The sequence below is a fragment of the Pseudophryne corroboree genome, chromosome 12 (genome assembly GCF_028390025.1).
Source record: "Pseudophryne corroboree isolate aPseCor3 chromosome 12, aPseCor3.hap2, whole genome shotgun sequence".
NCBI classification, from domain to species: domain Eukaryota; kingdom Metazoa; phylum Chordata; class Amphibia; order Anura; family Myobatrachidae; genus Pseudophryne; species Pseudophryne corroboree.
The window spans coordinates 114,690,400-114,714,043 of record NC_086455.1 but is presented as its reverse complement, the minus strand read 5'-3'; the positions used below and the strand labels follow the sequence as shown (position 1 = coordinate 114,714,043).

At 48.6% G+C, this 23,644-nt stretch overlaps 1 protein-coding gene across 4 annotated transcripts in view; it reads left to right on the top strand.

Annotated features, from left to right (window-relative positions):
* Positions 1-23,644, top strand: part of LOC134980882 (uncharacterized) — a 165,609-nt gene that overhangs the window by 100,773 nt on the left and 41,192 nt on the right. For 3 of the 4 annotated variants that reach the window (XM_063947885.1, XM_063947884.1, XM_063947886.1), the window contains exons 4-5: positions 10,319-10,440; positions 22,515-22,625. In XM_063947885.1, the coding sequence (XP_063803955.1) occupies positions 10,319-10,440; positions 22,515-22,625 (233 nt within the window). The remainder of the gene's footprint in view (positions 1-10,318; positions 10,441-22,514; positions 22,626-23,644) is intronic. The other variant, XM_063947887.1, reaches the window with a different exon arrangement.

Sequence of the window (23,644 nt, the reverse complement as noted above, 5' to 3'; positions counted from 1 at the left end):
CCCCATTTATCCGCCTCATCAGGCGTACCTCAGATTTGTGGTACAGGATTGTCATTACCAATTTCAGACGTTGCCGTTTTGTCTCTCCACGGCACCGAGAATATTTACCAAGGTAATGGCAGAAATGATGGTACTCCTGCGGAAGCAAGGGGTCACAATTATCCCATACTTGGACGATCTCCTCCTAAAAGTGAGGTCAAGAGAGCAGTTACTGATCAGCGTAGCACGTTCTATGGAGGTTTTAGGACAGCACGGCTGGATTCTAAATATCCCAAAGTCGCAGTTGATTCCTACGACTCGTCTCCCTTTCCTGGGCATGATTCTGGACACAGACCAGAGGAAGGTTTATCTCCCGAGGGAGTAGGCACAGGAACTTATGACACTGGTCAGAGACCTGTTAAAACCAAAAAAGGTGTCGGTGCATCACTGCACACGAGTCCTGGGAAAGATGGTAGCATCATACGAGGCCATTCCATTCGGCAGGTTCCATGCGAGGACCTTTCAATGGGATCTCCTGGACAAATGGTCCGGATCACATCTTCAGATGCATCGGTTAATCACCCTATCCCCCAGGGCCAGGGTGTCTCTCCTGTGGTGCTGCAGAGTGCTCACCTTCTAGAGGGTCGCAGATTCGGCACTCAGGACTGGGTCCTGGTGACCACGGATGCAAGCCTCTGGGGGTGGGGGGCAGTCACACTGGGAAGAAATTTCCAAGGCCTGTGGTCAAGCCAGGAGACTTGCCTTCACATCAACATCCTGGAACTAAGGGCCATATACAACGCCCAACGTCAAGCGGAGTCCCTACTTCGCGACCAACTGGTTCTGATTCAGTCAGACAACATAACCGCAGTGGCTCATGTAAACCGCCAAGGCGGCACAAGGAGCATAGTGGCGATGGCGGAAGCAACCAGGATTCTTCGCTGGGCGGAGACTCACGTAAGCGCACTGTCAGCAGTGTTCATCCCGGGAGTGGACAACTGGGAAGCAGACTTCCTCAGCAGACACAACCTCCACCCGGGAGAGTGGAGACTTCATCAAGAAGTCTTCACACAGATTACAAGTCGGTGGGAACTGCCACAGATAGACATGATGGCGTCACGCCTCAACAAAAAGCTACAGAGCTATTGCGCCAGGTCAAGGGACCCTCAGGCGGTAGCTGTAGACGCCTTGGTGACACCGTGGGTGTTCCAGTCGGTCTATGTATTTCCTCCTCTTCCTCTCATACCCAAGGTACTGAGGATAATAAGAAAAAGAGGAGTAAGAACAATTCTCATTGTTCCAGATTGGCCACGAAGGACTTGGTATCCAGATTTGCAAGAATTGCTCACAGAAGATCCGTGGCCTCTTCCTCTAAGACAGGACCTGTTGCAACAGGGACCCTGTCTCTTCCAAGACTTACCGCGGCTGCGTTTGACGGCATGGCGGTTGAACTCCGGATCCTAGCAGAAAAGGGCATTCCGGACGAGGTCATTCCTACGCTGATAAAGGCTAGGAAGGACGTGACCGCTAAACATTATCACCGGATATGGCAAAATCTTGGTGTGAGGCCAGCAATGCTCCTACGGAGGAGTTTCTGCTGGGCCGGTTCCTTCACTTCCTTCAGTCGGGAGTGAATTTGGGCCTGTAGTTAGGCTCAATTAAGGTCCAGATTTCGGCCCTTTCCATTTTCTTTCAAAAGGAGTTGGCTTCTCTGCCAGAAGTTCAGACGTTTGTGAAGGGAGTGCTGCATATTCAGCCTCCTTTTGTGCCTCCAGTGGCACCTTGGGATCTTAACGTGGTGTTAAGTTTCCCGAAATCGCACTGGTTTGAACCACTTAAAACAGTGGAGTTGAAATATCTCACGTGGAAGGTGGTCATGCTATTAGCCTTGGCTTCGGCTAAGCGCGTGTCAGAATTAGCGGCTTTGTCTCATAAAAGCCCATATCTGGTTTTCCATATGGATAGAGCGGAATTGAGGACACGTCCACAATTTCTGCCAAAAGTGGTCTCATCCTTTCATATGAACCAACCTATTGTGGTGCCTGTGGCTACTCGTGATTTGGAGGATTCCGAGTTACTAGATGTAATCAGGGCTTTGAAAATTTATGTAGCCAGAATGGCTAGAGTCAGGAAAACGGAGTCACTGTTTGTCCTGTATGCATCTAACAAGCTTGGTGCTCCTGCTTCAAAGCAGACTATTGCTCGCTGGATCTGAACACGATCCAGCAGGCTCATTCTGTGGCTGGATTGCCGCAGCCAAAATCAGTGAAAGCCCATTCCACTAGGAAGGTGGGCTCTTCTTGGGCGGCTGCCCGATGGGTCTCGGCATTACAACTATGCCGAGCTGCTACTTGGTCAGGTTCAAACACGTTTGCAAGGTTCTACAAGTTTGATACCCTGGCTGAGGAGGACCTATCGTTTGCTCAATCGGTGCTGCAGAGTCATTCGCACTCTCCCGCCCGTTTGGGAGCTTTGGTATAATCCCCATGGTCCTTACGGAGTCCCCAGCATCCACTAGGACGTTAGAGAAAAGAAGATTTTACTTACCGGTAAATCTATTTCTCGTAGTCCGTAGTGGATGCTAGGCGCCCGTCCCAAGTGTGGACTTCTTCTGCAATACTTGTATATAGTTATTGCCTAAATAAGGGTTATGTTATAGTTGCATCAGGGTTTATCTGATGCTCTGTTATTGTTCATACTGTTAACTGGGTTAAGTTATCACAAGTTATACGGTGTGATTGGTGTGGCTGGTATGAGTCTTACCCTGGATTCCCAAAATCCTTTCCTTGTACTGTCAGCTCTTCCGGGCACAGTTTCTTTAACTGAGGTCTGGAGGAGGGACATAGAGGGAGGAGCCAGAGCACACCAGAATACTAATTCTTTCTTAAAGTGCCCATGTCTCCTGCGGAGCCCGTCTATTCCCCATGGTCCTTACGGAGTCCCCAGCATCCACTACGGACTACGAGAAATAGATTTACCGGTAAGTATAATCTTATTTTCGCTTACGTCCTAGAGGATACTGGGGTTCCATTTAGTACCATGGGGATGTACCAAAGCTCCCAACCAGGTGGGAGAATGCTGAGGTTCCTGCAGAACTGATTGACCAAACTGAAGGTCCCCAGAGGCCAAAGTATAGAACTTGTAGAACTTAGCAAATGTGTTCGAACCAGACCAAGTAGCTGCTCGGCAGAGCTGTAAAGCCGAGACACCCCGGCAGCCATCCAGGGAGAACCCGCTGACCTAGTAGAGTGGGCCTGTACAGATTTTGGACATGGGAAACCTGCCATGGAATAAGCATGCTGAATAGTAAACCTGATCCAGCGTGCAATTGTCTGCTTTGAAGCAGGACACCCAATTTTATTGGGATCATAAAGAACAAACAGCGAGTCCGATTTTCTGTGACGAGCTGTTCGCTTTACATACACCTTCAAAGCCCTCACAACATCCAAAGACTTTGAAGTAGCAGTGGTGTCGGTAACAACTAGAACCACAATAGGTTGATTGATGTGAAATGCAGACACCACTCTAGGAACAAATTGCTGACAAGTTCTGAGTTCAGCTCTGTCCTCATGGAAAATGAAGTAGGGACTCTTATGAGACAATACCCCTAGCCTCTGACACACGTCTTGCTGAAGCCAAGGCCAACAGTGTGACGGTCTTCCACGTAAGGTACTTTACGTCAACCTCCTGATACATTTCAAACCAGTACGATTGGAGGAACTGGAGCACCACATTGAGATCCCAAGGTACCGTGGGAGGCACAAAGGGAGGTTGGTTGTGCAGAACACCTTTCAAGAAAGTCTGGACCTCAGGGAGAGAAGCCAATTGTCTTTGAAAGAAAATGGACAAGGCCAAAATCTGGACTTTTATGGAGCCCAGGCGTAGGCCCACATCCACACCTGCCTGCAGAAAGAGCAGGAAACGTCCCAGATGAAATTCCACTGCAGAATAATTTCTGCTCTCACACCAGGAGACGTATTTCTTCCAAAAATGATGGTAATGCTTAGACGTTACCCCCTTCCTGGCTTGGATCATAGTCTGGATAACCTTGTTAGGGATCCCTTTCCTGGCTAGAATCAGCAGTTCAACTTCCATGCTGTCAAACGTAGCCGCGGTAAGTCCTGATAGACGAACGGGCCCTGTTGCAGAAGATCTCGCGTAGAGGTATAGGCCACGGATGTTCGAGGAGCATCTCCAGAAGGTCCGCATACAAGGCCCTTCTTGGCCAGTCCGGAGCAATGAGTATTACTTGAACCTTTTCCCTTTTTATTCTCTTTAGAATTCCTGGGATCAGAGGAAGTGGAGGAAACACATACACCATCTGATAGACCCATGGAGTCGTCACAGGGTCTACCGCCACTGCCTGTGGTCGACCTGGAACAATACCGCCTGAGCTTCTTGCTGAGACGAGAGGCCATCATGTCGATCTGTGGATATCCCCATCAACGTGTCAGCCACCTGAACACTTCCGGGTGAAGTCCTCACTGCCCCGGGTGCAGGTCGTGTCTGCTGAGGAAGTCTGCTTCTCTGTTGTCTACTCACAGAATGAAGAGCGCTGACAACGCCACAGCGTTGTTTTTTTCTGCCCAGAGGAGAATTCTTGACACCTCCGACATTGCTGCTCTGCTTTTCGTTCGCCCTGTCGGTTTATGTACGTCACCGCCGTCACATTGTCCGACTGGACCTGAATGGCCCGATCTTGAAGAAGATGTGAGGTCTGCAGAAGGGCGTTGTATATGGCCCTAAGTTCCAGAATGTTGATTGGAAGGATGACTTCCTGACTTGACCATCTTCCTTGAAACTGCACCTCTTGGGTGACTGCTCCCCGACCTCTGAGGCTTGCGTCTGTGGTTAACAAAATCCAGTTCTGAATTCCGAACCTGCGACCCTCGACGAGGTGAGAAGTCTGTAGCCACCACAGAAGAGAGATCCTGGCTTTTGGCGACAGACGGGTCCTCTGGTGCATGAGAAGATGCGATCCGGACCATTTGTCCAACAGATCGAGCTGGAAGGGTCTTGCGTGAAACCTTCCTTATTGAAGTGCTTTGTAAGCGGCCACCATTTTCCCCAGAAGGTGAATGCATAGATGCACCAATATCCGGGTTGGCTTCAGGACATCCCGAACCATTGCCTGGATTACCAATGCCTTTTCCAACGGAAGGAACACTTTCATCGACTCTGTGTCCGGTATCATTCTTGGGAATGGAAGCCTCCGTTTTGGCACCAGGTTTGATTTCGGAAGGTTCAGAATCCACCCGTGAACCTGGCGAAGTTTGGTTGAGAGATCAGTGCTGTCCAGCAACCTTTCCCTGGATGGTGCTTTTATCAGGAGGTTGTCCAGGTACGGAATTATGTTCACCCCCTGTTTGCAGAGTAGAAACTTCATCTCTGCCATCACCTTGGTGAACACCCTCGGTGCCGTGGAGACACCAAATGGCAGGGCCTGGAACTGGTAGTGACAGTTCCGCAGTGCAAACCGTAGGTAAGCCTGATGAGGTGGCCAGATCGGAATGTGAAGGTACGCATCCTTGATATCCAGAGACACTAGGAATTCCCCCTCGTCCAGACCTGAGATTACCACTCTCAGAAACTCCATCTTGAATTTGAACACTCGTAAGTACGGGTTCAACGATTTGAGGTTAATAATCGGCCTTACTGAACCGTCCGGCTTTGGTACTACAGACAGGTTGGAATAGTACCCCTTGTTTTGTAGATTAGGTGGAACTGGAACAATGCTTGAGTCTGTACCAGTTTTTGGATGGCATGCTGTAAAGTTATACTTGCCTCTTGTGAAACTGGCAAGCCTGATTTGAAAAATCTGTGAGGTGGGAGCTCTTGGAACTCCAGTCTGTAGCTCTGGGAAATAAGATCCATGACCCAGGGATCCTGGCACGAACTTGACCAGATCTGACTGAAGAATCGTAGTCTGGCTCCCACCTGACAGCCTTCCAGGCATTGTGGTCCACTGTCATGCTGAAAGCTTTGAGGAAGCAGAGCCTGAGGTCTGTTCCTGAGCTCCTGCAGTTGCTGGTTTGCTTGGTTTATCTCTTTCGCCGCTGGAGGACGTAGAAGCACCTCTGGATTTGCCCTTGAACTTGGCCGTCCGAAAGGACTGCAACTTAGAAGCTGAATAAGCCTTCTTGGTTGGGGGGCTGCGGACGGAAGATACGTAGACTTACCCGCAGTAGCTTTGGTGATCCATTTGTCTAGTTCATCTCCAAACAAGGCCTCTCCTGTGAATGGTAGGCCTTCCACGCCTTTCCTGGAGTCCGAGTCATCAGATCACTGGCGTAGCCACAAGCTCTGCGTGCCGACACTACCATAGCAGTGGTGCGTGCGTTAAGCAAGCCTATCTCTTTTATGGCCTCCACCATAAAGTTTGCAGAGTCCTGTATATGCTGCAGGAGTAAAACAACATCCCCCCCCCCCCCCCCCTTAGACAAGGAATCTAACCCCTCAATTAGGTTACCTGACCATTTAGCAATGGCTTTTGTGATCCACGCACATGCAATAGTGGGTCTTTGGGCCACCCCAGCAGCTGTGTACAATGATTTGAGTGCAGTCTGAATTTTACGATCAGCCGTGTCTTTTAGGGAGGCTGCACCAGGGACAGGCAATACAATCTTTCGTGACAGCCTAGAGACTGATGCGTCCACTTTGGGCGGATTTTCCCATCTTCCAAAGGAAAAGGAAAGGATGAGAGCAACCTTTTAGGGATTTGAAATTTCTTATCCGGATTAACCCATGATTCTTCAAACAGGGTATTCAATTCCTTTGATGCAGGAAAAGTGACTAAGGACTTCTTTTTTACATTAAAATAAGATTCCTCACACTCCTCTGACACCTTATCAGGAATATGCAGAACATCTCTGATAGCCTCTATAAGAGCCTCTATTCCCTTTGACAGAGCTGCATACCCCCCCTCTGAGTCCACCTCCCCTCCTCCATGTCTGACCCATCAGTGTCAGACTGCAGGATATGGGTTAGAGATCGCTTTTGCGGACAAATGGGAGGAGATTGAGACGCTGTTTTGGGGACTGAGCCTTTGTTCATAAACTCATCCACAGTCTGTATTAAGTATTGCGTCTCTTTCTCAGTTTTGTAGGAAGAGTGGAGATCATTTCTTTAAGAGAATTAACCCACTCCGGTTCAGACCCGCTATTCTTGGAAGGTGCACTGCCCTGAATACCCAGTAGTGAGCCCCCTGGTGAGGAAATACATGAAACACACTCTTTGCCTGACATAATGTAAATGTGACATCACACACACACAGGGAAAGGTTAAGCATTATTAACCCACAAAGAGCGCTTCAAGGAGACGCAGAGTTGTTGGAGCCAGCCCCCACGCGCCCTCACTGCTAATGCCAAGCTTATCTGGGTCGCAGACCAAGTACCCTCATAGGGGACTTAGTACACTAATAATCGCTTCCCCGCTGCTATGACCCCTGGTACCGCCGAGGTAATCTGGAGTCACACCGGATGAGCTGCGTGTCCCCGCCAGTCAGCATCAGTGTCCACTGCAGAAGGAAAAATGGTGCTGGTGAGCTGCTGGATCCTCTCATAGTGAAGCCCCGCCCCTTCAATGGTGCGCGGTCTTCCCCGCTTTTTTTTATACTGGCGGAGGTAATTTTTGTGCTTAAAATGGAGCAGAACTGTTTTAAGGCTGTGTTTGCCAGTCTGGGTACTGTGTACAGTGTACAGAGACGCAGTTGTGTACTGTGTCCGGAGACTCATTCTGCCCGTTGAGAAGCCATGCGTTTCCATACCCTCGTGCCGCCATAATGGCCGGCGCCCCGCTAACCGGGACACTGGCTCAGTACTCACCACTCTTCATTCTTCTGGCTCTGTTAGGGGTGGCGGCGTGCTGCGGGAATGTACGCTCGCCGTAGTGGGGCTTGCGAATAGTTCCCTCAGGAGCTCAGTGTCCTGTCAGCGGGGTAACAGGACCATTAACCCTTCAAGAGGTTGGGCCGTCCTGTCCCCCTAAGTCCACAAAGCAGGCAGGCTGGTGCCAACGAGCCCTGCCTGAAACATATAAAATATATGCAGAAAACTCTTCAGGAGCTTCCTTCTGCGTGACCGGCTCCTCCGGGCACATTTTCTAAACGGTGTCTGGTAGGAGGGGCATAGAGGGAGGAGCCAGCACACACGATCAAATTCTTAAAGTGCCCATGGCTCCTAGTGGACCCGTCTATACCTCATGGTACTAAATGGAACCCAGTATCCTCTAGGACATAAGAGAAAATGTAACCTTTACACTATTTAGTTTGACTTGTTTGCAGAGGGATGCGGCTGGCACAGAGCAGCAGGTGAACGAAATAAAACTGTCAGTTGCATTAAGGAATGAATGATGTGGGAGAGGCGGTGTGAATAATGTTGATTATCTTACAGGAATGAAAGCTATACCTTACACACACTTAGAATACACTTTACCATGGAGCCGCTGCGGCCGCTAACCTTAGTACACACGCTACGTACTTTATACACTGTTTGCGTACGGAGTCCCGTATCACTGTACGGACTTTGCGTACAAACGCCGCGCTGGGGGTACAAAGTACACACAGCGCGCGTACACCCAGAGATACACTTTAACCCTTTACAGTAATGCAATGCAATGATAAAACACTTTAAACCTTAGCAGTAATGTAATGCAATGATAAAACACTTTAAACCTTAGCAGGGGAATGAGGACACGACACCAATTGTGATTTTACTGCTGGGTTCCGACACCACAGTGGATTATTGCTGAAAGGGGGTTTACAATACAAATAATATACTACAATATAACAGAGTAAATGGCTACAGTCAATGTACATACGTGAGTATATTCGCGTGCGCTTCCTGGTCCGGTCCTCAGTCATCTAATAGATAACGTTGTGAGTCTTGTGCCAGGCCAGGCTGCAGCAGGCTTTATTTATACAATTCTTCCAAAAGCAATACAATGGATACTGTAATCCCTTTGTCCATTGGACACAGGAATGCACTTTTACAGTACAGGAGAGGTCATAGGTCGATTTGAAAAGGTAGGCGATGTCTTTCCCAACTGCTCTTGTGGGTGCTCTCCTCTGGATTCCCGCCGCATACATAATATACAGTAAATACAGCTTATATCTATATTCTGCTTCTGCACATAACTATCCGCAGGAACATGCGATCTTCCGCAGGCCAACACCGGAATGTTACCCTTAAAATACCCTACAGCTGGATACCAAACACCACCTTATAACCTTACTCTGTCCCCTCTTATCCTGTAAAGGTGAATCCCCTTGTTCTGGAATCATTTAAACTGTTGTTATTTTCTGATGTGGTGCAGGGGGACTATGTGTACATTGTGCACTATTTGGATTAAATATGTAATGTGTTTTGATAGCTCTACATGCGTTCACAAACTCTACCGTAAATACCCATACCACGCGCAGGACCGCGGGAGCGACCATACGCAAATTGCGAGTATGTGCACGCACAGCAGAACAAGTACACGCGCGGAGGCCATCTGTGTGTAGTTCGTACGTGATGTGTGTACTGCAATATTTTTCGACTTTGACAGGTGAAAGGAAGGCTAGAAAGAAGGTGGTTGCAGTAGTCCAGGTGGGAAAATGACAAGTCCATGGATGAGATCCTTTGTGGCATCCATGGTGAGAGAGTCTTATTCTACAGATATTGCAAAGGTGGATGTGGCATGACCATCAGAGAGACTGGATGGAAGAGAGGATAGAGTCGAGGACTTTAGGGACAGATGTGAGGATGGTGCTATGAACAGATAGAAATAGGAGGGGGTGAGAAGGGGAATCCCTTGCGCCTCTTTCATATTTCAGTGGGGAATGCCTTCACTTCCCTCAACTCTTCAGCTCTACGTGGTCAAACTTCTCTGCCTCTCAGTTTTGATTTACAAATCTTTGTGCCCCACATTAGTGCAAATTGAAGGCGCAGTGCACATCTAAACCTTTATTTGTGCTCCATATGGCTATTTTATCCTACACTTCCTCCATTTCTAGTCAATTTCCTACCTCTCACATATCAGTCAGTGAAGTGCTGCCTTAACTTCTAGTCTTACTCATAACTTTATTTGGAGACACAAAATGGTCCTTCCAGTTGTGATCATGAAGTAGCTAATGTTTTACCTCTTGATTCCTTTTTTCTTGATATATGTCCTAATATGAAAACATCATTATGAGGTATTGCAACTTTCTCATTTGCTGAACCTTCATATCTTTTTAGTGGTGTGAGTGCTTTGTATTGCCTGAAAGCGAAAGTGCAGGCAGCATTAGCACTATTAGTATTCCACCCCTCTTATTGTACTATAGCACCAGTGAGTTCTGACTTTATTTTTACACTTGCAGACTTTCTTTCCCATTCCTTTTCCATCGTGGAACTCAAATATCTCTTCCAGCACGTTTTACCAGATCTAAGTGAGAAGACGCTTGTAGATGTGGGTTCAAGACTTGGTGCTGTTCTGTACGCGGTAATACTTAGGTGTAGCTTTCTACTGTCCTGTTCCTTAAATGTTCTTAATAGATAATGCTTTTAATACCATAATAAATAATCCTCATATAACTAGTTCTGACCAAGTCATAACTTGTGGGTGTTTTCATTTTGATTTTTGTGGGGCAGCTGCAAGTTAGGTTTTGTCTAATTTGCGAAGTTGTGGGCATGGGAAAATGGAATAGACAACAAAGACGTTTTAAAATTATTCAACTATGGTCAAAAGAGATCCAGTTATTTTAAACAGTCTGCGCATGTAATATAAATTTGTTAGAGACTGGATCATGCCTTTGCCTCATCCTTTAAATATAACAATATTTCTCTGACGTCCTAGTGGATGCTGGGTACTCCGTAAGGACCATGGGGAATAGACGGGCTCCGCAGGAGACTGGGCACTCTTAAAAGAAAGATTAGGTACTACATCTGGTGTGCACTGGCTCCTCCCTCTATGCCCCTCCTCCAGACCTCAGTTAGAATCTGTGCCCGGCCAGAGCTGGATGCACTTAGTGGGCTCTCCTGAGCTCACTAAAAAAGAAAGTATTTGTTAGGTTTTTTATTTTCAGTGAGATCTGCTGGCAACAGACTCACTGCTACGAGGGACTGAGGGGAGAGAAGCAAACCTACCTGCTTGCAGCTAGCTTGTGCTTCTAAGGCTACTGGACACCATTAGCTCCAGAGGGATCGAACACAGGGCCCGACCTCGATCGTCCGTTCCCGGAGCCGCGCCGCCGTCCCCCTTGCAGAGCCAGAAGACGGAAGATTCCAGGAGAAAATCGGCGGCTGAAGACTCCGGTCTTCAATAAGGTAGCGCACAGCACTGCAGCTGTGCGCCATTGCTCCCACAGCACACCACACGCTCCGGTCACTGGTGGGTGCAGGGCGCTGGGGGCGGGCGCCCTGGGCTGCAAAATGTATACCTTGGTTGGCAAAATGCACATAATACAGTTATAAACTGTATATGTGCCTAATCCCCGTCATAAAGATTATTAAAAAAGCGGGAGAAGCCCGCCGCTGAAGGGGCGGGGCTATCTTCCTCAGCACAGCCAGCGCCATTTTCTCTTCACAGCTCCGCTGGAAGGACGCTCCCCAGGCTCTCCCCTGCAGTATTCACTACGAGAAGGGTAAAAAAGAGAGGGGGGGCACATAAATTTAGGCGCAAGCAGCTATTGGGGGAAATTTCACTTTGTATTAGTGTAAATCCCTCTGTTATAAATAGCGCTCTGGTGTGTGATGGCATACTCTCTCTCTGTCTCCCCAAAGGACTTTGTGGGGTCCTGTCCTCAGTCAGAGCATTCCTGTGTGTGTGTGTGCGGTGTGTCGGTACGGCTGTGTCGACATGTTTGAGGAGGACGCTTACGTGGAGGCGGAGCAGGAGCCGATAAGTGTGATGTCGCCCCTGCGGGGCCGACACCAGAGTGGATGGATATGTGGAAGGTATTAACAGACAGTGTCAACTCCTTGCATAAAAGATTCGATGACGTAACAGTTTTGGGACAGCCGGCATCTCAGCCCGCGCCTGCCCAAGCATCTCAGAGGCCATCAGGGGCTCAAAAACGCCCGCTACCTCAGATGGCAGCCACAGATGTCGACACGGAGTCTGACTCCAGTGTCGACGAGGATGAGACAAATGTACAATCCACAAGGGCCATCCGATGCATGATTACGGCAATGAAAAATGTGTTGCACATTTCTGACCAGAAACCCGGTAACCCGGTTACCACTAAAAAGGGTATTATGTTTGGGGAGAAAAAACATCCCCTAGGGTGGACAAGGCGCTCACACGCTTATCAAAAAAGGTGGCACTGCCGTCTCAGGATACGGCCGCCTTAAAGGAGCCTGCAGATAGAAAGCAGGAGGCTATCCTGAAGTCTGTGTATACACACTCAGGTACTATACTGAGACCTGCTATTGCTTCAGCATGGATGTGTAGTGCTGCAGCAGCTTGGTCTGATTCCCTGTCAGATAACATTGATTCCCTTGACAGGGATACTATTTTGCTAACCATAGATTATATTAGTCTTATATATGAGGGACATTTGCCGGCTGGCATCTAGAATTAATGCAATGTCCATTTCTGCCAGGAGAGTATTATGGACTCGGCAGTGGACAGGTGATGCAGATTCAAAAAGGCACATGGAAGTTTTGCCTTATAAGGGTGAGGAATTGTTTGGGGACGGTCTCTCGGACCTCGTATCCACAGCAACAGCTGGGAAGTCGACTTTTTTACCTCAGGTTCCCTCACAGCCTAAAAAAGCACCGTATTATCAAGTACAGTCCTTTCGGCCTCAGAAAGGCAAGCGGGTCAGAGGCGCGTCCTTTCTGCCCAGAGGCAGGGGTAGGGGGAAAAAGCTGCACCAGACAGACAGTTCCCAGGAACAAAAATCCTCCCCTGCTTCCACTAAGTCCACCGCATGACGCTGGGGCTCCACAAGTGGAGCCAGGTGCGGTGGGGGCCCATCTCCGGAACTTCAGCGACCAGTGGGTTCGCTCACAGGTGGATCTCTGGGTTCTACAAGTGGTATCTCAGGGATACAAGCTGGAGTTCGAGACGTCTCCCCCTCGCCGTTACCTCAAATCAGCCTTGCCAGCTACTCCCATGGAAAGGGAGGTAGTACTGGCTGCAACTCACAAGCTGTACCTTCAGCAGGTGATAATCAAAGTTCCCCTCCTTCAGCAGGGACGGGGTTACTATTCCACAATGTTTGTGGTACCGAAACCAGATGGTTCGGTAAGACCCATTCTAAATTTGAAATCCTTGAACACTTATATAAGGAAGTTTAAGTTCAAAATGGAATCGCTCAGGGCGGTTATTGCAAGCCTGGAAGAGGGGGATTTTATGGTGTCACCTGACATCAAGGATGCTTACCTACATGTCCCCATTTACCCACCTCACCAGGAGTACCTCAGGTTTGTGGTACAGGACTGCCATTACCAATTCCAGACGTTGCCGTTTGGTTTGTCCACGGCACAGAGGGTATTTACCAAAGTAATGGCCGAAATGATGATACTCCTTCGAAAGAAGGGAGTTATAATTATCCCATACTTGGACGATCTCCTTATAAAGGCAAGGTCCAAGGAGCAGTTGTTAGTCGGAGTAGCACTATCTCAGGAAGTGCTGCAACAGCACGGCTGGATTCTGAATATCCCAAAGTCACAGCTGGTTCCTACGACGCGTCTGCTGTTCTTGGGCATGATTCTGGACACAGAACAGAAGAAGGTGTTTCTCCCGGAGGAGTAGGCCAAGGAGTTGTCCTCTCTGGTCAGAGACCTCCTGAAACCAAAACAGGTGTCGGTGCATCACTGCACGCGAGTCCTGGGAAAGATGGTAGCTTGTTACGAAGCAATTCCCTTCGGCAGGTTCCATGCAAGGATCTTTCAGTGGGATCTGTTAGACAAGTGGTCCGGATCGCATCTTCAGATGCATCGGCTGATCACCCTGTCCCCGAGGGCCAGGGTCTCTCTGCTGTGGTGGCTGCAGAGTGCTCATCTTCTCGAGGGCCGCAGATTCGGCATTCAGGACTGGGTCCTGGTGACCACGGATGCAAGCCTCCGAGGTTGGAGGGCAGTCACTCAGGGAAGAAACTTCCAAGGACAATGGTCGAGTCAGGAGACTTCCCTACACATAAATATTCTGGAACTAAGGGACATTTACAATGCCCTAAGTCAAGCAGAACCCCTGCTTCAAAACCTGCCGGTGCTGATTCAGTCAGACAACATCACGGCTGTCGCCCATGTAAACCGACAGGGCGGCACAAGAAGCAGGATGGCAATGGCAGAAGCCACAAGGATTCTCCGATGGGCGGAGAATCACGTGCTAGCACTGTCAGCAGTGTTCATTCCGGGAGTGGACAACTGGGAAGCAGACTTCCTCAGCAGGCACGACCTCCACCCGGGAGAGTGGGGACTTCATCCAGAAGTCTTCCAGCTGATTGTAAATCGTTGGGAAAGGCCACAGGTGGACATGATGGCGTCCCGCCTCAACAAAAAGCTAAAAAGATACTGCGCCAGGTCAAGGGACCCTCAGGCGATAGCTGTGGACGCTCTAGTGACACCGTGGGTGTACCAGTCGGTTTATGTGTTCCCTCCTCTTCCTCTCTTACCAAAAGTGCTGAGGATAATAAGAAAGAGAGGAGTAAGAACTATACTCATCGTTCCTGATTGGCCAAGAAGAACTTGGTACCCGGAACTACAAGAAATTAACTCAGAGGACCCTTGGCCTCTGCCGCTCCGACAGGACCTGCTACAGCAGGGGCCCTGTCTGTTCCAAGACTTACCGCGGCTGCGTTTGACGGCATGGCGGTTGAACGCCGGATCCTAATGGAAAAGGGCATTCCGGTTGAAGTCATTCCTACGCTGATAAAGGCTAGGAAGGATGTGACAGCAAAACATTATAACCGCATATGGCGAAAATATGTTGCTTGGTGTGAGCCCATGAAGGCCCCAACGGAGGAATTTCAGCTGGGTCGATTTCTGCACTTCCTACAGTCAGGAGTGACTATGGGCCTAAAATTGGGATCTATTAAAGTCCAGATTTCGGCCCTGTCTATTTTCTTTCAAAAAGAACTGGCTTCACTGCCTGAAGTTCAGATGTTTGTAAGGGAGTGTAGTACCTAATCTTTCTTTTTTTTTTTTTTTTATTAATATTTTTTATTAAAGAAAAGTCGAGTATGCAAGTACAGAACAAACAGGAGATGACAGCTCCAAGTAAGTGCTTAATCATATACAAGTTATCCCCTAAGGAACAACCAAATATTACAGAATCAAGGGAATATTATGACAAATACAAAGTATATGCATGTCTCGACCATCACAATTTTTTATGTTTAAACATCAAACAAGCAAAAAAGAAAATAATAAGAAAGGTTCTGAGGAGAGGAGAGAGAAAAAGAGTGGGGGAAAGAGAGGAAAGGGAGGGGGGGGGACGGGAGAGTGGTGGTTCGTCAGAAAAGCGGACTAGGTGAATACATGAGATGGGAGAGTAATACTTCCCAGCTACAAATCATACCATCTGTACAACCGGGGTCTGTATTACACCTCTTATGTTTATTGGAACCTGTGTGGTGTAGAGAACTGCCTCACAATGTGACGTATCCCATCAAATCCCGGTAGCGGGGGGCGTAGTATAGGTGAACCATGGTTCCCATATCCTCCTATATTTGTCCGATCTGTCATGTAAGGAGGCTGTGATTTTCTCCATCGTGGAGATATGCCAAATTTTTGCTATTAGCATGCTCCTAGGGGGGGTATTGGTGTTTTTCCAATTTTTCGCTACCACACAGCGAGCTGCATGTAAGATTTGGAGAACTAAGCTATTAGCTTGGTTATCTAGGTTGGGTAAGGGTAGGCCCAGCAAGGCTGACCAGGGGCTCAGAGTTATCCGTGAGCAGAAGACAGAGCCCAAGAGAGCTTCCACCTGAGACCAGAACGTGTGCATTTTGGGGCATGACCACCAGATGTGTTTAAAGTCTCCAATCTGGCCACATCCACGCCAGCACAGTGGGGAGGACCCGGGAAAGATCTTATGCATTGTTGCTGGGACCCGATACCATCTAGTGTAGACTTTATAAGAATTTTCCTTCACAAGAGAGGAAATTGATGATTGGGCTACTTTTTGTCTAATGGTTTCCCATGAGTCTTCATCAGGTGGAGGGCCTAGGTCCTGCTCCCACTTACTTTCATGGGGGAGGATGTTTGTTGCCTTCAGGGAACGTAGTAATCCGTAGAGTATAGAGATAATACCCTGCCGCATAGGAGAGTAAATACATAGACGCTCCAAGGGGGTGAGTTGGCGAATAACCTGGGATTTGGGAAGGGAGCTTAAAAAGGAGCGGAGCTGTAAATATTCGTAAAATACGGGTTGGGAGATATCGTATCTGTCACATAAAGATTGTAGGGAGCGCCATGAGGATCCTTCTATAAAATCAAATACGAGACCCGGGCGTGGGTTCAGATGAAGCCACGAATGAGATTGCAAAGTGGAGCCTGGGGGGAAGTCCCTGTTATCCCAGATGGGCGTGATAGGAGATGGGAAAGTGGACAGGCCATAATGTCGAATGCAGAAAAACCACAAGGTGCAAGTGAGGTTTGTTGAAGGGACACAGGTTTGTAATGACCGTAGTGGCTTGGTCGGTGAGAGGAGGGAGACCAAAGAGGAGACCCCGGCCGCCAGAAGCTCGATTCGAATCCAAGGCAGGTGGGGGGCAGGGGAGAACCATGCCAGAGCCTGACTCAGGTGGGTTGCATGATAATATTTACGAATATCCGGCAATCCCCTACCCCCTGCCAACGGGTCACGTATCAAAGTGGAGGTCCTAATTCTAGGGGGCTTACCAGACCATATAAATTTTACAAATAGTTTCTGTATTCGACATAAGGCAGCGGGGATGCTCACGGGGATCGTTTGGATCAGATATAGGATCCTCGGAAGGATGTTCATTTTAATTGAAACTATCCGTCCAAACCAGGCTATAATCTGTTTGTCCCAAGCTCTAAGGTCAGACTCTATACACTTAAAGAGGGCAGGGAAGTTTTCAGAGTATAGAGAGTCGTAGGAGTTTGTGATGTACACGCCAAGGTACTTAAGTTTCTTGGAGCGCCAAGAGAAGTTATAGTTAGCAGCTAGGAGAGATCTGGTATTCTCATCAAGATGCAGTGGGAGGGCTTCCGATTTGGAGTAGTTAATACGATATCCAGAGTAATGAGAGTATAATGAGAGGGTTTTAAACAGATTAGGGATGGATATGTTGGGAGAGGAGATAGTCAAGAGGACATCATCTGCGAATAATGACAATTTGAATTCCTCCTCACCAACATGGATGCCTTTGATATCGGGGTTGGCCCTAACCATACACGCCAGAGGTTCGATCGTCAGGGCAAAAATTAGTGGAGACAAGGGACACCCCTGGCGTGTACCGTTGCTAATGTGGAAGAGTTGAGAGTCCTTACCGTTGACCCGAACTCTAGCGGAGGGGTTGGAGTAAAGTGCCTGAATGCCTTGAAGTAGGTTTCCCCCCAGACCGAATCTGCGTAGAGTGGCAAACATAAAAGGCCACAGTATTTTGTCAAAAGCCTTCTCTGCGTCTAGCGAGAGAAGGACGGAGGGCATTTTAGTTTTGTTAATAAGGTGGACCAAATTAATCGCTCTTCGTGTATTGTCTCTGGCTTGTCGACCCGGGATGAAGCCCACCTGGTCAGCGTGTATTAAGCGCGGGAGAACTGGGTTTAATCTTAAGGCTATAATTTTGGCGAATAACTTAATATCGTTATTTAATAGGGAAATGGGGCGGTAGCTGGCGCAGGAGTTGGGATCTTTCCCAGGTTTATGGATTAAGACTATTCGTGCCTCTAAGGTACGGGGTGATAGAGGATTACCACTTAGGAAACCATTGAAGAGCCGACAAAGGTGGGGCAGAAGCGTCCCCTTAAATTTCTTATAATAAGTAATTGACATCCCATCAGGTCCAGGGGCCTTACCCGGTTTCTGAGTTTTAAGTGCGTTCTCTATTTCTTCGATAGTAATCTCTGAGCCTAATTGGGATACTGTCGCGCCATTCAGTGACGGTAGGTTACATTTGTCTAGGAGGGAGTCAATTCCCTTTTCAAGTCTCGGTGATGAGGGGGGGGTAATTTCCGAGTTGTACAGCAATTTATAAAATTCCTCGAATTCACCCAGAATGCGGTCAGGATCATGGGTCAGAGCCCCTTGTTTGGTGCGAATGGATAAGATATTTTTGGAAGAAATCCGGGCCCTCAACTTTCTGGCTAATAGTTTATCCGCCTTATCCCCTTTTTCGTAGTAAATCTGGTTAAGGCGTCTAAGGCACATTTCAGTCTTATGAGATAACAGTAAATTGAGTTCGCCTCTGATTTTAAGTACCTTCTCTAAGTCAGCAGGGTCTAGAGAGGACTTATGCACTTCCTCCAGTTGGTGGAGTTGATCAGTTAACTCAAGAATCTTTTGGGAGCGCTGCTTGGTGATCCTGACCGCAGTCTGGATGAAGTGGCCCCGGAGGACCGCCTTGTGTGCCTCCCACAGGGTCATATCGGATATGCCGGGGGTTTGGTTCTCATTGAAGTAATCAGTTAATACCTGAGTAGTTTGCTGTAACACTTCAGGTTGTTGGAGGAGGGCGTCGTTAAGCGACCAGGAGGGGGGGGAAGGAGTGCGAGCTAGCCCAGTTAGAGTCAGAGAAATCGGAGCGTGATCAGACCACGTGATTGGATAAATACAGCAGTTCTGGATTCTAGATGTTAGATCCCTTCCGACCATAATCATATCGATTCTAGTGTATAAATTGTGGACTGGGGAATAGAACGTGTAATCCTTAATTAGGGGATCGACAACCCTCCAGGAGTCAAATAGAAGGTGATTTTTAAGCAGCGACTGTAGGGCTCTAGAGTTGCGGGTGCTGATATGGGACTGGGACCGTGGGAGGGGATGGGAGCGATCCAGACTATGGTGTAGTATGGTGTTAAAGTCTCCTGCTATTAAGAGGTCACCTTTCCTACACTGGGCGATTTTGGAGTCTAAGGAAGCAAAGAACGAGGCCTGGTTGATATTGGGGGCATAGGCATTGACCATGGTAATAGGAACATTATTAAGTTTACCTACTATAATGAGAAACCTACCGCGCTTATCCTTAATGATTCGGTCTGATTCCAAATGTAAATGAGTGGGGATCAGAATGGCGACCCCTCTTTTCTTTTGAGTGCGATCACAGGCGTGTATGGCAACAGGGTGGCGTCTAGAACGTAGTTCAGGGTGGGAAGTCCCTTTGAAATGCGTCTCCTGCAGGAATACCAGATCTCCCCTCACCTGTTTCAGAAAAAGAAATAACTTGGTCCTCTTTTGAGGACTGTTGAGGCCCTTCACATTGTAGGATATTACGTTAACAGACATAATGTTACAAGTGTAAGTGTAGCATGAGTGATCTTAATGAACCTTAAGTAGTCTCCCTGGGGAACAAGGGGAGCAAGGGGAAGAGGAAGAGCGGGAAGTGGGGTAGAAAAAGAAGGAGAAGAAAAAGAAGAAGAAAAAGAAGAAAAAAAAGAAAAATCAAAAGAGTCACAAAAAGACATTTAAGAAACTGTAAAATAAACAAATAGAATTGACCGAGCCAGCGACCCATTGTACGCTGCGTACGGGTCCGTATGTTTGAGCACCCGTATGGGGAATTTAAGGGAGAAGAGAACTCCCTCATGCTCAAAACTGACTATGGAGGCTCGGTGGAGGGCGCGGACCCGGCCACCGGGACGCCCACCAATTAAACATAGGGGGGGCGACCAAGGGGGTCGTTGCAACAACCTGCCACAATGGACCACTGTTGGAATTATATGAGAAAATAAATAAATAATCTCAGCTCAAGAAGAAATTCTTGAACCTCTAAACTAGTTTGTAAAACAGTAACATTTAACGTATAGTGACCCAGCAGTATATCTATGTAAAGACTTTCACGGCGGGCCATGACTTGTAGAGGTTTTCTCCGGAACTGTCGACCAAAGACGTCTAGGTGCTCGTTGAGGGAGGGGTGAGTTTGGAGAATGTCGGAGATCTGGAGCATCCCGTGGGGAGGAAGGTTTGTTGGCCTCCGGGGGGGGCAAGTTCAGTCTCAACAGGAGCCTGTGAGCCTCTTCCTTGGATCGTGCCAACAGTCTCTTTCCATCCAGCTGTACAATTAAAGCAAAAGGGAAGCCCCATCTGTAGCGAATTTGATTATTTCTGAGGATTTGGGTGTACTCCCTCAAATCGAAGCGCCTCTTGAGAGTAGTAGGGGATAAGTCCTGAAACACCAATAGCTTATGTGATTCGAATAAACATACGTCTTTATTCCGGGCAGCCGACAAAATTCTCTCTTTAGTTTTGAAATAGTGACAGCGTAAGACTACGTCTCGTGGGGGAGACGAGGTTGAGGGCTTTTGACGTAGTGAGCGATGGGCTCTGTCCAAGAGGAACTGCTCACACGAAATGTCCGGCAGGAGGTGCTGAAAGAACCTGAGGAGAAAATCCTCTAGTTGGGCTGGTTCTACTGACTCTGGAATATATTTAATGCGCAGGTTGTTACGTCGCGCGCGGTTATCAGCGTCCTCTTGTTGATCCTGGAGTAGGTATATATCCTCCTGCATGACTTGTACCGAGTGCTCCAGCTCCTGTTGGAAGGTGATGACTTCATCGATTTTCTGTTCCACATCATAAGTGCGGGCCCCGAGATCAGATATCTCGACCTTAAGGCCCGAGATGGCTTTGTGCATCTCCGAGTGGAAAGCCTTCATTTCCGTTAAAATTGAGGAGAAACAATCTTTCATGGAGGGTTCAGGGGTTGACGATTCTTCCTCAGATTCCGAAACCAGGTCAGAGGGGGGGGCAACTGGGGGTTTGGCCGCACTAGACTTCATCTTGGATATAAAGGTCGAGATTTCCGCTGAGGCTGTGGTTTTCTTAGACTTGGATTTAGATTTAGGCATGGTGTAGGACAGTCCCGTGGATAGTGAAGGTCATAGGTCAGAGCTGAGGTATAACGTAAGTAATTAGCGATCCATCATGTAGGCTGCATAAAGATAGAACATGAGAAGACCCCCCGGGTCGCACCCCTAGGAATTCAGCAGGACATTCCCCCGCTTGAAGAGATCATGGGGGACTAGGGTATCGTATAGAGAGAGTCACCGGCATTGGGCAGGGGGGGTGGCGCCCCCGGGCTGTAAGTTGTAATATAGGAAGAGACCAGTGCCTTGAGGTAGAAACAGGTAGCTCCAGTTATATATGGTTACAGGTGGTACTTAGGGGGAGAGCGAGTGAGAGTGGAGTGAATGAAGGCCTTACAAAAAGGGCCAGGAGGCACCTCCCGTGTACAGGCTTAGAGCAAATATTGGAGAGAGGGATGGCGTCTCAGCATGTGTGGGGTGATCCTCAGCTCAGGACCCCCAGGTGTATCATGCGAGCTCAGTGCTGTGGGTCCAGGAGGGAGGGGGAGCAGGGTTCAGCAGGCAGGTGGGGCACGTTTGCAAAGAGCCCTGGAGCTTATCACCTCGGGTCGCACGTTCCGCCGGGCCGGATCATCCACACCTCGCCGGGTGCAGGGCGCAGGGCCGAGAGCCGTCGACCCCGGCACGAGACCGACGCCTGCCGAGTCCGGTCCGGAAGACGGGAGACAGCCTCCAGAGAAGACCCCAGTCAGCGCCGCTGCGGGGCCGCACGCCACCTGACGGTCAGCCGTGGGTGAGACGTTAGCGGTCACTCGTTGAATGTGGCTGGATGTGGCAGGATCGGTAGGAGCGGTAGTAGTAGGTAAGCGTTGGTGGGGGAGAGCAGGAGTGTGGCGTTCTGCCGGGTCCCGCAGCCGCAGCCCCTCCGTAGGCCCAGGGGTAAAAGATGGCCGCTGTCTCTGAGGCGCCGGGGTGACGTCGTCCGCGTCCCGGCCGAGTCTTCTTACCCGTACAGTGGATGGACGGTGGATGGTGTCCAGGCAGCGGAGGTAGGCTGGGAGGCAGATCACTGGGTGGGAAGCGAGACCAGCAGCAGCAGGTACGGCAGGAGGGGGCCCGGGTCCGGAGCTCCGTGGGCGAGTGGATGAAATTTAGGCCCCGGCTTCGTAGTGGAGGGTAGGCCGCAACCCGCGGGAGCCAGCAGACCGGCTCCCCGATTCCGCAGCGCTGCCCCACCGTTCAGCACTGCACCCCCAGACCAGGGAACAAGTTTAGAGGGGTTTGAGGGGTTTTTTGAGATGGGAAATGCAGTTTTTTCCCCTAGGGTCTGAGTAGCTCACTGCACTTGCTGCTTATCCGTTCAGCCTCCAGGCCACGCCCCCCCCTAATCTTTCTTTTAAGAGTGCCCAGTCTCCTGCGGAGCCCGTCTATTCCCCATGGTCCTTACGGAGTACCCAGCATCCACTACGGACTACGAGAAATAGAATTACCGGTGAGTAAATTCTTATTTTTAACTTATTATTTTACTAAATAAGCAGTTAGGCTTTGTACTCTCCTATAAATATGGAATTTGGCTATCTGAGGCTGAAATTTTAGTAAAACTGTATTCTATTTACTCTTGTTGGCTGTAATTAGGGGTATGTTTATAGTTCGGCAAGACAATTGAAGGGTGTGGAAATTAATGCTGATTTATGCAATCTGCAAGACAATATCATAAAGAAGTACCAGTTCACTGACAGAATTCAGGTAAAATGGAGGGTTTGGGGAATTGATATAATATACTTATTGAATGCATTGTTTGATATCCAGAAAGTAGATTTGATAAATTTATACCTATACGTTTTTAGTGTATTTTACACTGCACCTTGGTAATGATATATAACCTGTAGATCCCGTAACTGCCAATGTTGCGTAAAAAAAAAAAGAAGGTACAAACATGTAAATGCATATAGAAGCAATTGGAGTTGTGCAGAGTAGTATAAACATTGGCGCATATTCCATATCTGCACATCTGTTATTTATCGTTGGTATATGTTTTGTTGTTATATGCGCTCATTGGGCAGTGGTGTTGCAGCATACCACCAAAACTGGTCCTTATCTTTTGGCTTAACATGGCTTAATAAAGCATTGTTAACTTCGCTAGCATCCATAAGGGATATTGGGGAAAACTAGTAGATGGGGTATAGATGGGATCCAAAGGAGCCAGTGCACTTTAAATTTCTTCAACTGGGTGTGCTGGCTCCACCCCTCTATGCCCCCTCCCACAGGTAGTTTAGAAAAAAGTGCCCTCAGGAGAAGATGCACATCTCTGCAGCTCCAGAGAGTTTTCTTAAATTTTCTTTGAAACTTTTATTATTTCTCTAACGTCCTAGTGGATGCTGGGAACTCCGTAAGGACCATGGGGAATAGCGGGCTCCGAAGGAGGCTGGGCACTCTAGAAAGATCTTAGACTACCTGGTGTGCACTGGCTCCTCCCACTATGACCCTCCTCCAAGCCTCAGTTAGATTTCGTGCCCGGCCGAGGTTGGATGCACACTAGGGGCTCTCCTGAGCTCTTAGAAAGTTATAGTCTTAGAATTTGTTATTTTCAGTGAGACCTGCTGGCAACAGGCTCACTGCAGCGAGGGACTAAGGGGAGAAGAAGCGAACTCGCCTGCTTGCAGCCGGATTGGGCTTCTTAGGCTACTGGACACCATTAGCTCCAGAGGGATCGACCGCAGGCCCAGCCTTGATGTTCGGTCCCGGAGCCGCGCCGCCGTCCCCCT